The 15865-nt window shown below is 44.6% G+C and overlaps 1 protein-coding gene across 7 annotated transcripts in view; it reads right to left on the reverse strand.

Annotated features, from left to right (window-relative positions):
* The window catches only part of LOC139411470 (E3 ubiquitin-protein ligase Arkadia-like), a 49469-nt gene that overhangs the window by 27819 nt on the left and 5785 nt on the right, over positions 1 to 15865 (reverse strand). For 6 of the 7 annotated variants that reach the window (XM_071157889.1, XM_071157888.1, XM_071157883.1 and 3 more), the window contains exon 2: positions 8585 to 9564. In XM_071157889.1, coding sequence (XP_071013990.1) covers positions 8585 to 9479 — 895 coding nt within the window. In that variant the 5' untranslated portion in view covers positions 9480 to 9564. Of the gene's footprint in view, positions 1 to 8584; positions 9565 to 13864; positions 13948 to 15865 lie in introns of those variants that run through there. The other variant, XM_071157884.1, reaches the window with a different exon arrangement.

The raw sequence follows: 15865 nt of genomic DNA on the forward strand, positions 1-15865 counted from the left end.
AGCACTGAGATGCAGTGCCTTAGACCGCTGCGCCACTCAGGAGCCAAAAGCTTAGTGACTTTTAACGTGGCACCATCATAGGATAACACCTTTCCAACAAGTCAGTTTGTCAAATTTTTGCCCTGCTAGAGCTGCCCCTGTCAACTGTAAGTGCTGTTATTGTGAAGTGGAAACACCTATGAGAAACAATGGCTCAGCCATGAAGTGGTAGGACACACAAGCTCACAGAACGTAATAACAGAGTGCTTGAAGCGCGTAAAAATAGTCTGTCCTCGTTTGCAACACTCACTACTGAGTTCCAAACTGCCTCTGGAAGCAATGTCAGCACAATAACTGTTCGTCGGGAGTTTCATGAAATGGGTTTCCATGGTCAAGCAGCCGCACACAAACCTAAGATCACCATGCGCAATGCCAAGCGTCAGCTGGAGTGGTGTAAAGCTCGCTTCCATTGAACTTTAGAGCAGTGGAAACGCGTTCTCTGGAGTAATTAATCACGCTTCACCATCTAGCAGTCCGACAAACGAATCTGGGTCCCGCGAATTCCAGGAGTACGCTACCTGCCGGAATGTATAGTGCCAACTGTAAAGTTTGGTGGAGGAGGAATAATGGTCTAGGGCTGTTTCACGGTGTGGGCTAGGCCCCTTAGTTCCAGTGAAGGGAAATATTAACGCTACAGCATACAATTACATTCTAGACGATTCTGTGCTTCCAACTTTGTGGCAACAATTTGGGGAAGGCCATTTCCTGTTTCAGCATGACAATGCCCACGTGCACAAAGCGAGGTCCATACAGAAATGGTTTTGTCAAGATCGGTGTGGAGGAACTTGACTGGTCTGCACAGAGCCCCGACCTCAACCCCATCGAACACCTTTGGGATGAATTGGAACGCCGACTGCGAGCCAGGCCTAATCGCCCAACCTCACAAATGCTGGTGGCTGAATGGAAGCAAGTCCACGCAGCAATGTTTCTACATCTAGTGGAAAGCCTTCCCAGAAGAAGATTTTTTAAATTTATTTGACCTTTATTTAACCAGGTAGGCTAGTTGAGAACAAGTTCTCCTTTGCATCTGCGACCTGGCCAAGATAAAGCATAGCAGTGTGAACAAGACAACACAGAGTTAGTTACACATGGAGTAAACAATTAACAAGTCAATAACACAGTAGAAAAAAAAGAGAGTCTATATACATTGTGTGCAAAAGGCATGAGGAGGTAGGTGAATAATTACAATTTTGCAGATTAACACTGGAGTGATAAATGATCAGATGGTCATGTACAGGTAGAGATATTGGTGTGCAAAAGAGCAGAAAAGTAAATAAATATAAACAGTATGGGGATGAGGTAGGTAAAATTGGATGGGCTATTTACCGATAGACTATGTACAGCTGCAGCGATCGGTTAGCTGCTCAGATAGCAGATGTTTGAAGTTGGTGAGGGAGATAAAAGTCTCCAACTTCAGCGATTTTTGGAATTCGTTCCAGTCACAGGCAGCAGAGAACTGGAACGAAAGGCGGCCAAATGAGGTGTTGGCTTTAGGGATGATCTGTGAGATACACCTGTTGGAGCGCGTGCTACGGGTGGGTGTTGCCATCGTGACCAGTGAACTGAGATAAGGCGGAGCTTTACCTAGCATGGACTTGTAGATGACCTGGAGCCAGTGGGTCTGGCGACGAATATGTAGCGAGGGCCAGCCGACAGGTCGCAGTGGTGGGTGGTATAAGGTGCTTTAGTAACAAAACGGATGGCACTGTGATAAACTGCATCCAGTTTGCTGAGTAGAGTGTTGGAAGCTATTTTGTAGATGACATCGCCGAAGTCGAGGATCGGTAGGATAGTCAGTTTTACTAGGGTAAGTTTGGCGGCGTGAGTGAAGGAGGCTTTGTTGCGGAATAGAAAGCCGATTCTAGATTTGATTTTAGATTGGAGATGTTTGATATGAGTCTGGAAGGAGAGTTTACAGTCTAGCCAGACACCTAGGTACTTACAGATGTCCACATATTCTAGGTCGGAACCATCCAGGGTGGTGATGCTAGTCGGGCGTGCGGGTGCAGGCAGCGAACGGTTTAAAAGCATGCATTTGGTTTTACTAGTGTTTAAGAGCAGTTGGAGGCCACGGAAGGAGTGTTGTATGGCATTGAGGCTTGTTTGGAGGTTAGATAGCACATTGTCCAAGGACGGGCCGGAAGTATACAGAATGGTGTCGTCTGCGTAGAGGTGGATCAGGGAATCGCCCGCAGCAAGAGCAACATCATTGATATATACAGAGAAAAGAGTCGGCCCGAGAATTGAACCCTGTGGCACCCCCATAGAGACTGCCAGAGGACCGGACAGCATGCCCTCCGATTTGACACACTGAACTCTGTTTGCAAAGTAGTTGGTGAACCAGGCAAGGCAGTCATCAGAAACACCGAGGCTACTGAGTCTGCCGATAAGAATATGGTGATTGACAGAGTCGAAAGCCTTGGCAAGGTCGATGAAGACGGCTGCACAGTACTGTCTTTTATCGATGGCGGTTATGATATCGTTTAGTACCTTGAGCGTGGCTGAGGTGCACCCGTGACCGGCTCGGAAACCAGATTGCACAGCGGAGAAGGTACGGAGGGATTCAAGATGGTCAGTAACCTGTTTGTTGACCTGGCTTTCGAAGACCTTAGATAGGCAGGGCAGGATGGATATAGGTCTGTAACAGTTTGGGTCCAGGGTGTCTCCCCCTTTGAAGAGGGGGATGACTGCGGCAGCTTTCCAATCCTTGGGGATCTCAGACGATATGAAAGAGAGGTTGAACAGGCTGGTAATAGGGGTTGCGACAATGGCGGCGGATAGTTTCAGAAATAGAGGGTCCAGATTGTCAAGCCCAGCTGATTTGTACAGGTCCAGGTTTTGCAGCTCTTTCAGAACATCTGCTATCTGGATTTGGGTAAAGGAGAACCTGGAGAGGCTTGGGCGAGTAGCTGCGGGGCATCCGAATAGATAAGAGTATACAGAGGAGAGACACATCTGGCAATTTGACCTGTAAGTCCTGATGTAAACAATGTTGAACTGATAATGATCATATAAAGTAGCTGGAAAAGTCGCCGGAAATCCACTCGGATTTGGGGTGGTAAATAAAATTGCATCCGTTTTAGTACGCAGTTAATTCCAGAGAGGTTATACTGTACATGTCTGTTGCTGTATGTTGCAGGCTCTGTTGTGAAGATGGCTGGTTGACAACACATGACCTCATGTGTGTTACGCAGCAACATAAAACAACCTCCACCAGCATCTTCTGGTGGTTCTTCCTCACCAGGCGAGAAACACACCCAAAGCTAAATAGGAGTATCAGTATCAGTATAAATTAATAGCGATTGTGGTGTGGGTGTGCAGGCTAACAGTCTGTGTACTGGGCCTGTGTGAAATGTAGGTCAGTAAATGCTGCTCTGCTCTCCACTGTCTGCAGGATTTGCAGTGCAATCTCTGCATCTGCACTCTGATTGGTCCCATGTCTAGTATCTCTCATTCCAGCCATGCCTGACCTGGCCTCACTGTCAGGAAGAGGCCCAGGGTGTGTTCAATACACTTAACATTTCATAACATCGCAACCAGGAAGGCAAGAGGCTTATTTTTGTCACACCACCCCAAACAGCTAGTTCTAAATGTGGTCCTTATACGGACTATCTGTTTGATCTACAGACATATTTTTACAGATTTAAAATTACAGATCAAAAACGAAATTCATTCTAGTCCACTGTGTATTATTACTATACTGAAATTATTGTAACATTAGGTTCAACTGTGCCATGTGTTGCCTCATAGATGCTGTGTGGTTTGTGTGTGTCTGTGCAATGAGCAGTGGCTTGTTGCTCTAGTCAACATCAGCACTCCCCTGAGTGAGTTCTATTGCAGTGGTCCACTGGGTGCTGCTGCTTAGCACCCTCTCCTAACCTAGCTACCTCTCTCCCTCATGAAACATACTGCTCTACACAAACACTTCATGGTTCAGGGAATGTAAATAAGAAGACTATATGACCTCGCATCATAACAAGGGCCAACGTGACTATTGACATTGACAAATAAGATAAATGTCCTGGCAGCTAGCTTTGAATAGATATTTATTTCAGTGTGTAGTGTCTGCATTCTCCATTTTGCAGTTGAGAAAGGGCCGATTGTGACCTCAGGGGTGTATGCAGCTTGGCATAACACACAGTATGGACAGTTGCTGACAGAAATGTAATGTATAGAACTGTCATGATTTCATACCCTACTGCAAGGAATATGTCTATATTGTGACATGAATACAGGAATTACAGTACTAAAACACTCCTGTCATGTCCATGTATTTAAAGTCTGACGAATAGGCAGCTTGGTGATTGGGCCTTTTTATGTCCATTACATTAATCCCCTCCTCTGGCCAATAGAGATCTATCTCTACTGACTGCCTCCTCTCCTCTCCTCTAAACAATGGCATAGTTTCTCCTCTGAGAGCCCTTGTTGTTAGCAAGATACAGTGGGGCTTAGTGCTTGAGTCAGTCCTCTCCACCCACCTACTTCCCATAGCAAAGACACAGAGAGGCAGCCTCGCCCCATGACCCGCTCGATCCTTCCCCAGGGCCACTGAGCGGAAACACTATTACAGCTTAGCTACACGAAGACATTCAACTGAGAGAGGTGAAAGAGGGTAGGGCAGGAACGGAAAATTAAGAGTTCCTTGAAAAATGGCGTTCTTTGGCTTGTGTTGTAGCGGTGCAGCTCAGGAAACAGCAGGTGGTTGTCAGAGGCGTGCTGTGCTGCTCTACCCTGCTGTACTATGGTGTGTTGTGGGAGGAGAAGCTGGGTGCATAAACCCAGACACCTGCAGCTCAGACAGAGGAAGAGGCTTGGTTTCTGGGCTGCCAGGTTTGGAGCTCCGGGTAGCGGTGCAAGGTCGGTTTGCCCCCATCAGCAGTACCTACCCACCTTGCGTGCAAAGTCTATTTTCCACTGGTATTCACAGGTCAGGGTGACTCAGCGGTGTGATAGAGAGTAGCCAGTGAGTGACCAGTGAGTGACCTCGGTAGAACAAAGAGAATGTGCTACATAATAATGACCGTGTGCAAGACTGAGATATGTGGGAGGGAAGATGCTATTGCTACTCAACAGGAAATTCAAAATGCGCATATATAGTCTGAAACTTGAAATGTGTGTGTGCAGCACCGGGCCTTTCTATAGCACCTTTTATAGCAATCGATGCTGGCCCTCATTTGGATGTCTCAAAGTGAAACACATACATTAGAGCTCCATCAAAGCATGTATATTCATGGTAACTGCTGAAGAACCAGCCTCAGAGGTTCCTAAAGAGGCGTATGAATATGAGAGGAAAAAAAATGAAATGTCCCTTGAACATAGCCCTCTTTGTTTCAGGCATTTTCAGCCTATGTAAATTCATAAAAATCCTAACAGGCTTGGCCATGGCCCAGGGGTCATATTCCAGCAAACCCTTGGGCTTAACTTCTATGTTTGTATTCCACTGCACAAGAGCTATGTTCAAAAGAATGGAAAATGCTGGACTTTTCACTGCCTCTACCTGTGGCACCTACAAAGCTGCACAGAGCTCAAACACTGCGGACAGAATAAAAAAATAAAAAACGTCAATACCCACAGATACACCCACAGAGATGGTCGCCTCGCTTCGAGTCCTAAGGAAACTATGTAGTATTATGTTTTGAAATGACTAGCGCCACCCATAGAACTAACTTCGGTCATCATGAAGTGCTTTGAGAGACTAGTCAAGGATCATATCACCTCCACCTTACCTGCCCCCCTAGACCCACTTCAGTTTGCATACCGCCCCAATAGGTCCACAGACGATGCAATCGCCATCCCACTGCCCTATCTCAACTGGACAAGAGGAATACCTATGTAAGAATGATGTTCATTGACTACAGCTCAGCATTCAACACCATAGTACCCTCCAAGCTCATCATTAAGCTTGAGGCCCTGGGTCTCTCAACCCCACACTGTGCAATTGGGTCCTGGACTTTGATGGGCCGTCCCCAGGTGGTGAAGGTAGGAAACATCTCCACTTCGCTGATCCTCAACACTGGGGCCCCACAAGGGTGCATGCTCAGACCCCTCCTGTACTCCCTGTTCACCCATGACTGCGCAGCCAAGCACGCCTCCAACTCAATCATCAAGTTTGCAGATGACACAACAGTAGTGGGCTTGATTACCAACAACGACGAGACAGCCTACAGGGAGGTGGTGAGGGAACTCGTTATTGTGGCGCCAGGAAAATCGACCTCTCACTCAACGTCAACAAAACAAAGGAGATGATCGTGGATGTCAGTAAACAGCAGAGGGAGCACCTCCCTATCCACATCGATGGGAGAGTAGTGGAGAAGGTGGAAAGTTTGAAGTTCCTTGGCGTACACATCACGGACAAACTGAAATGGTCCACCCACACCGACAGCGTGGTGAAGGCGGCACAACAACGCCTCTTCAACCTCAGGAGGCTGAAGAAATTTGTCTTGTCACCAAAAACTTTTACAGATGCACAATTGAGAGCATCCTGTCGGGCTGTATCACCGCCTGGTACGGCAAACACACCACCCTCAACCGCAAGGCTCTCCAGAAGGTGGTGCGGTCTGCACAACGCATCACCGGGGGCAAACTTACCTGCCCTCTAGGACATCTACAGCACCCGACGTCACAAGAAGGCCAAAAAGATCATCAAGAACAACCACCCGAGCCACTACATGTTCACCCCGCTTCCATCCAGAAGGCGAGGTCAGTACAGGTGCATCAAAGCTGGGACCGAGAGAATGAAAAACAGCTTCTCTCTCAAGGCCATCAGACTGTTAAACAGCCACCACTAACACAGAGAGGCTGCTGCCTACAAACAGACTCAAATCAGTAACCACTTTAATAAATGGATCATTAGTCACTTAAAAAAAATACACTTTAATAATGTTTACATATCTTACATTACTCATCTCATATGTATATACTGTATTTTATACCATCTATTGCATCTTGCCTACGCCGCCCGGCCATCGCTCATCCATATATTTATGAATATATTCTTATTCCATCCCTTTACATGTGTGTATTAGGCAGTTGTGAAATTGTTAGATTACTTGTTAGATATTACTGCACTGTCTGAACTAGAAGCACAAGCATTTCGCTACACTCGCATTAACATCTGCTAACCATGTGTATGTGACCAATACAATTTGATACACCCACAGATACACCCACACCCATCCTAGTCCTGTGATATTGTGCTTTGTTCATAAAATAGCCTCGCTCTGACTGAGCTAATTCATCAATCAATATTTAGGCAGCTTTTCTCATTGCTGTTGAGCACACAGAGCGGGGAAGGTCAGCCACAAACCAAACTAGGCTCAGGGATTAAAATGGTCTCTTCCACAATCAGAGGAGGAATGTATCTTTTACTAGAGCTTTATTTTGATAATTTTCTCTAAATAAAGTAACAGTTTACTGGAGTCATGTGTTTGAGAGTGTAACGGGCATTCGGTTGATGTTCACTTCCAAATCAAGTGTCCTTCCAAATAATGGGGGAGAGGGAGACCGTAAACAGCACACAGTTCTGGCTACAGTGAGAGTGAAAGTGCTGCCAGCCTGGTGAAAGAAATCCCAATTCTGAGTGTCTTCAAAAATGCCTGGTAGGACATCTTTCAGCATGATGGAACAAAAACAGTGTAATGGTTGCTTGGCCCCCAGGCTACACATCTCATTTCCTGAGAACAACACCACAGAGGCCAAATATATTCCCCCCAATACAGTTACAGTGAGACTGGATAAAACTGTAGGAATAGGCTGTGTACATACACACTGTAAATGTATATTCTGAAGGCCATTCATGCATTCCTTTGCTCAGTCTTTTCTCTTGAGGCAAAAAATATGGAATTGATCTCAATTCTGAGCAAAGCGGATTCACCGAAATTAGCTTGCATTAGATTCATTTGACATGAAGGAATTTGACAACAGATTTCTGGGGTGTGATGCAACAGACTGACTAATGTGGACAAAATTATGAGATGTTTGGCTCTGCAACATCAGGACGTCCATGACCTCCCCACCCCACCCCCACTCCATACTAACAAGGCCTGCAAAGCAGACAGCTGGGAAACAGAGCAGTTGGACAGGAGTGAACGGTGCACCGGGTGGAGTCTAACTGTGATTAAACTCTGGCTGGCTGGCTGGCTAACAGTGAGCGACTCCTTTGCCTGTGGTCTGTTTTGTGGGGTGTCAGGTAGAATAGTGGTTAAGAGCATTGGGCCAGTAACCGAAAGATTGCGGGTTGTAGTGCTGATATTTGGGAGCCTCTGCCATGTACATAGGCTGACAGATTGCAGACCTGCGTAGGACAAAGCAGCTAGCGAGGTACTGCTCTGTGTCAGCTGTCATGGGCAGCGGGGCTGTATGGAGAAGAATGTGCTTCTGTATCCATAAATGTCCATATATACATGACATATTAAATGTTTGAATCCTTCGACTGTACTGTGTAATTCAAATAAAATTATTAAAAAATGTGTGCGTGTGTGTGTGTGCGCCCGCAAGAGAAAAGATCGGAAGCACACACCAGAGTGCATAAGGAGGGTGAGTTTACCTGTGGCCACAGCTGCGCTGCTTGGCTGGCTGCTGCTGCTGCCGTCTACATACAGCTCGTCCTCTGCCTCTGTGGACGAGGGTGAGGATGACCCGCTGGTCAGCTCCTCACTGGAGCTGCTGGTGCTGTGGAGCAGCGCGTACTTCCTGCGAGCGATTACCTCCCGCTTCTTCCTCTGGAGAAGTAGGCGCTCTTTCTGCTTCTGAGTCCGCTGGATGCCGCCGGACCCAGGCTTCACAATCCGCTTCCTATGCAGTGACCGCCGCCCGCCCAGGCACGGCCGCTTCAGCAGCACCGGCTCCACCTCTGACCGTGCCCACTTATGAGAACGGCTTCCCCGAGTCCGACCCAGAATGGTGCGCAGACCCACCCCTGTCCCGCCCCCTGTGGTGGAGACCGGCGCCTGCTGTGTTGGCTGCGGTCCCCCTGCTGCTCCCGTCCCTCCAGCCTCCACCTCTTCCTCTGAGCTCATAGTATCCGAATCCCCGAAGCGCAGGCTGGAGGAGGGAGAGGAGGCACAGTCACTGAATGAGGATTCTGGGTTGCGTTCGTCCTCACTGCGTCGCTCCAAGAGATCTGGCTGGTGGCGCTGAAGGGGAAGAGAGCCCTCACTGACACGACCCTCCTTCAGGGAGCAGTCCGAGGGCCCTGGCTGTTGGCTCTTGCGCTTTTTGCGTCCAGGCAGGCCCCTGTCTGGGTCTCTGCGGGCCCCTATGTCCCTCAGGGGCCGGTGCCTGGTATCGGCACACAGTGGTGCAAACTCGCTGCCTGCCTTGCCGATCACCTCCATGTTGGCAGGGAAGCTCTTAGCCGTCTCCATGGGCTCTGGGTTGGCCAGCGGACCCTTCAGGTGCTCCTGTCTACCCTGGGCCTCAGAGGGCACCTCGCTCTTCATGCTGCCTGGTCCACGCAGACGCAATGCCAACTAAACTTCCGCTAGCTCCTATAGGTCCATTGGCGGGCCCGCAACCAACCTAGTTCTGTGAAACAAGAGAAGATAAACGTTAGACACGCTGAAAAATAATGATTGCACTTTGTTAATGGAGGCAATTTATAAAACAGAAAGATGGGCTAAATGTATTATGATAATAATTACATGCTGTGGTAATATAGAGGCGCTCGCTCTCTCGTCGTGTACGAGGAGAAAGGCAAAAACAGTGCATCATGGTTTGTTTGTGAGAGCAAATGAATTGAGGCCTTGGGCTGAGTCAGTTGTGTAGCATTTGTTGTATTATCCACTCTTGGCAGTGCGTGACTCAGACTGGGTGGTAATCTGGGACTAATCTCAGTATGTTCGCTAGGCTTGATGCTGTAATGAAGGAAACTGATGAGCAAAGTAAGGTCATGCAGCCTGGCAATATGGAAAAGGAAGAAACAAGCACTGGAGCATATATTTTACCAGCTCAATTCTCTATTGTTGAGTGATAAAACCATGGAAAGGCTGCGTGGGGAGATTAGGAGACATTTTCATAATGGCATTACCGGAACAGAATTGACTGCAGAACTCGCTTGTCTATAGCTTCAGAAGGTACGAGGCTACAAGCAACCAATGCTAAGCCTGCATCCCTTTGATATCGATCTTGTAAATAAAAACAAGCATGCTGGCATCAAAACACTAGCCTAGTGCAAACTCTTACCAAGATGAAAGATTCTAGGCCTTCATATAGGCCTAGTCTCACCGGTTTCCTCCTATCGATCCCCCCTCACCATTTATCATGCTTTCCCACACATCCTCCTTTCCTAAAATTGTCTAATCTAATCACACTGTTTATACTTCAAAAGAAGCCTTTCACCAAGGGTAGGACAGAGTAAAATGTCTTCTACTTCAGAGCAGTCACCTCAAGTCCTTTGAATTATGAAAGCAGCCATCTGTTTAAAAAAGCACGTTGGCTCAGTTCATTAGCCTACTTCTTAGTGTGGTATAACGTGCACACACAGCTGACAGTGTGGTGTTTTCCTATACTTGATCCACCAGTAAACACCTCAAACTGAGATTCAGAATAAAATCCTACTTTATGAGATGTGTTTTATTTAAATGACACAAGTGAGCTGAATTGGACATTGTTAGCTATTCTTTAGAAGCCTTATAATGGTTGGCCTAATGAAGCCGTACTGATTAAACAGTTATGTGTAAAGACATATTAATTGCCATTCTCCAGCCTGCAATATCCTGTGTATTGACACAAGGCTCAGTATGACAACAATGAACTCTATGGTATAAAGCCGTGTTCACACTACAGGCCTTAATGCTCAAATCGGTTTTGTTTTTCAAAACCGCTTTGGAATACTGACTGTCCAAACAGCAAGTTACAAGTAATCAAATTAGATGTGTGGGAGTTTAGTCAAAATTATTTTGCTGACATGGTTACGCTAGTTGTCATTGTAACGACAGGTGTGGGCGCAGTAGTGTAGGCTGATAGGAAGCAGGAGCACCACCACCAAATCACTCAGAAGTTATGTAGCAAGCTAAGGTGACAACAATGGCTGTCATGGACGTTTCCCAGTCGCTTCGAATGTATAAACGCATCATGTAATAAGACATTAAGCATTGAGTCCTTTTTGGCTAGCTAGGGCAGTCAACTAGCTAGCCGTTTACCTTTCTAGCACATTCACTAATGTGCGTGTGTGTAGTAGAGGTATTTATTTATAATAATGACAATTACAACAATACTGAATGAACAACGAACACTTTTAATTTAACTTAATATATTACATATTGCATACATCTATTTAGTCTCAAAGAAAATAATGAAACATGTTCAATTTGGTTTAAATAATGCAAAAACAGTGTTGGAGAAGAAAGTAAAAGTCCAATATGTGCCATTTAAAAAAGCTAACGTTTAAGTTCCTTGCTCAGAACATGAGAACATACAGTTGAAGTCGTAAGTTTACATACACCTTAGCCAACTACATTTAAACTCAGTTCTTCACAATTCCTGACATTTAATCCTAGTAAAAATTCCCTGTTTTAGGTCAGTTAGGATCACCACTTTATTTTATGAATGTGAAATGTCAGAATAATAGTAGAGAGAAGGATTTATTTAAGCATTTATTTCTTTCATCACATTCCCAGTTAGTCAGAGGTTTACATACACTCAATTGGTATTTGGTAGCATTGCCATTAAATTGTTTAACTTGGGTCAAACATTTCGGGTAGCCTTCCACAAGCTTCCCACAATAAGTTGGGTGAATTTTGGCCCATTCCTCCTGACAGAGCTGGTGTAACCGAGTCAGGTTTGTAAGCCTCCTTGCTCACACAGGCTTTTTCAGTTCTATAGGATTGAGGTCAGGGCTTTGTGATGGTTACTCCAATACCTTGACTTTGTTGTCCTTAAGACATTTTTTATGTTTTTTATGTTTTGGGTCATTGTCCATTTGGAAGACCCATTTGCGACCAAGCTTTAACTTCCTGACTGATGCCTTGAGATGTTGCTTCAATATATCCACATAATTTTCCTCCCTCATGATGCCATCTATTTTGTGAAGTGCACCAGTCCCTCCTGCAGCAAAGCACCCCCACAACATGATGCTGCCACCCCAGTGCTTCACGGTTGAGATGGTGTTCTTCAGCTTGCAAACCTCCCCCCTTTTCCTCCAAACATAACGATGGTCATTATGGCCAAACAGTTCTATTTTCTGATTCAACAGACCATAGGACATTTATCCAAAAAATATAACTATACATGTCCCCATGTACAGTTGCAAACCGTAGTCTGGCTTTTTTTAATGGCGTTTTTGAACCGTGGCTTCTTCCTTGCTGAGCGGCCTTTCAGGTTATGTCGATATAGGACTCATTTTACTGTGGATATAGATACTTTTGTACCTGTTTCCTCCAGCATCTTCACAAGGTCCTTTGCTGTTGTTCTGGGATTTATTGGCACTTTTCGCACCAAAGTACATTCATCTCTAGGAGACAGAACGTGTCTCCTTCCTGAGCGGTATGACAGCTGCGTGGTTCCATGGTGTTTATACTTGTGTACTATTGTTTATATAAATGAACTTGGTACCTTCAGGTGTTTGGAAATTGCTCCCAAGGATGAACCAGACTTGAGGTCTACAAAAAGAATTCTGAGGTCTTGTATGATTTCTTTTGATTTTCCCATGATGTCAAGCAAAGAGGCACCGAGTTTGAAGGTAGGCCTTGAAATACATCCACAAGTACACCTCCAATAGGCTAATTGACATCATTTGAGTCTATCAGAGGCTTCTAAAGCCATGACATAATTTTCTGGATTTTTTCAAGCTGTTTAAAGGCAGTCAATTTAGTGTATGTAAACTTCTGACCCACTGGAATTGTGATGCAATGAATTATAAGTGAAATAATCTGTCTGTAAACAATTATTGGGAAAATTAATTGTCATGCACAAAGTAGATGTCCTAACCGACTTGCCAAACTGTAGTTTGTTAACAAGAAAATTGTGGAGTGGTTGAAAAACTACTTTTAATGACTCCAACCTAAGTGTATGTAAACTTCTGACTTCAACTGCATGAAAGCTGGTGGTTCCTTTTAACATGAGTCTTCAATATTCCCAGTTAAGAAGTTTTAGGTTGTAGTTATTATAGGACTATTTCTCTCTATACCATTTGCATTTCATAGACCTTTGACTATTGGATGTTCTTATAGGCACTTTAGTATTGCCAGCCTAATCTCGGAGTTGATAGGCTTGAAGTCATAAACAGCGCTGCGCTTCAAGCATTGCGAAGTGCTGCTGGCAAACAGAGGAAAGTGAAGTTTGTATGAATGCTTACGAGCCTGCTGCTGCCTACCACCACTCAGTCAGACTGCTTTATCAAATCATAGACTTAATTAGAATATAATAAACACACAGAAATACAAGCCTTTGGTCATAAATATAGTAAAATCCGGAAACTATCATTTCAAAAACAAAGCGTTTATTGTTTCAGTGAAATACGGAACCGTTCCGGATTTTATCGAACGGGTGGCAACCCTATGTCTAAATATTGCTGTTACATTGCACAACCTTCAATGTTGTGTCATAATTATTTAAAATACTGGCAAATTAATTACGGTCTTTGTTAGGAAGAAATAGTCTTCACACAGTATGCAACGAGCCAGGCGACCCCAAACTGTTGCATATACCCTGACTCTGCTTACACTGAACGCAAGAGAAGTGACACAATTTCAGGCACCACATTGACTATATGCAACGCAGGACAAGCTAGTTAAACTAGTAATATCATCAACCATGTGTAGTTAACATAATCACTAGTTAAGATTTGTTTTTTATAAGATAAGTTTAATGCTAGCTAGCAACTTACCATGACACCTTGCTGCCTGCACTTGCGTAACAGGTATTCAGCCTGCCACGCAGTCTCCTCGTGGATTGCAATATAATCGGCGTCCAAAAATGCAGATTACCGATTGTTATGAAAACTTGAAATCGGCCCTAATTAAATCAGCCATTCCGATTAAACCGGTAGACCTCTAGTGTGTGGTTGTCAAACTAACATGTTCTATCTAATCAAACTGTCAGAGTAGCTAGCAAGCAACAAGATATGCCAAATAGCAGTCTAAAAACTAGTTGAGAGCAAATAAATCAGATTTGACCCTTCAGACAAGTCGCAAGGCCAGGAATCAGATTTGTATCTGCTTTCAAACCATGTAGGGTGGTTTCAAATGTGGCTTGTAATATCAGATTCCATGTCCCTTTTGGCTGTTCAGACTGCAGGAAAGGGACATTTGCATCAGATATGCAAAAAAAAAAAAAGAGGATTTGAGTCACTTCAAACTGCCAATGTGAACACAGCTTTAGGCTCTAAGAATGCACACATTATTGTAAGTGAAGGTTCTGTTCTGTCTAATCATCAAACACATTAATTTACTGTTAGTAGGGCCCTATAAAATCCACGATGCGGAGAATGATGGCGGAATCACCAAATCCAGACATTAAAACGGAATTCAACAATATTCAAAAACATTGAAATTAGTAGGGAATCAAGTAAATGTACTGAAAAGTAATACATTTGCCTAGGTTTATCATAAGACAAGAACAGAATGCGTCAGTGATTTGTATTTCCTGCAACTTTCTGAAGAGGCAATGAGAATGCCCGTCTGTGTGAGGTGCGAGCGTCTGCCACTTTGTGTAGCCGTTAGCGATGATGCTAATTCAAACCTGCCTTCTGATGTAAAAGCTCTCCCAAACTTTCTCAAATAATGTTAACTACAAAATAGCCTATGCTTACCTGCCAGAATGATATCATGAGTATTTGTTTAGCAAACTCTACCATCATGTCTGCTATAACAACAGCATTCTCTTGCTTGCTGCTCACTTGAATTAAAGGTTAACTACACTCCAAAATATAAATATCTTAGATTCTTCCCAGACCTAAAGAATTGTCTCCTGGTGTGGTTTAAGCATTTTTGTGGACTTAGGAAAACAACATATTTGGATGTTCTATAAAAACGTGTTGTTTTGAGAGCAAAAAACTAACAAAAACAGGAACATTTCAGAAACCTGGGAAAACAATTTGAGAGAGAAAAAAACTGGGCAATTTTTTTTTTTTTTTACCGATTTTATAGGGCCCTACAGTGGCACATCTCAGGCAAAGAGATATTAAAGCACCCAGCAAGAGTGGTCAGGTCACAGTCTTTAGTCAGCCACCAATTGTGCAAGTTCTCCCACTTAAAAAGATGAGAGAGGCCTGTAATTTTCATCATAGGTACACTTCAACTCAGACAGACAAAATTAGAAGAAAAAAATCCAGAAAATCACATTGTAGGAATTTTAATGAATTTATTTGCAAATTATGGTGGAAAATAAGTATTTGGTAAATAAAAGTTTCTCAATACTTTGTTATATGCCCTTTGTTGGCAATGACAGAGGTCAAACGTTTTCTGTAAGTCTTCACAAGGTTTTCACACACTGTTGCTGGTATTTTGGCCCATTCCTCCATGCAGATCTCCTCTAGAGCTGTGATGTTTTGGGGCTGTTGCTGGGCAACACGGACTTTCAACTCCCTCCAAAGATTTTCTATGAGGTTGAGATCTGGAGACTGGCTAGGCCACTCCAGGACCTTGAAATGCTTCTTACGAAGGCACTCCTTCGTTGCCCGGGCGGTGTGTTTGGGATCATTGTCATGCTGAAAGACCCAGCCACGTTTCATCTTCAATGCCCTTGCTGATGGAAGGAGGTTTTCACTCAATCTCACGATACATGGCCCCATTCATTCTTTCCTTTACACGGATCAGTCGTCCTGGTCCCTTTGCAGAAAAACAGCCCCAAAGCATGAGGTTTCCACCCCCATGCTTCACAGTAGGTA

This window comes from Oncorhynchus clarkii, chromosome 6 (assembly GCF_045791955.1).
Source record: "Oncorhynchus clarkii lewisi isolate Uvic-CL-2024 chromosome 6, UVic_Ocla_1.0, whole genome shotgun sequence".
Taxonomy (NCBI): domain Eukaryota; kingdom Metazoa; phylum Chordata; class Actinopteri; order Salmoniformes; family Salmonidae; genus Oncorhynchus; species Oncorhynchus clarkii.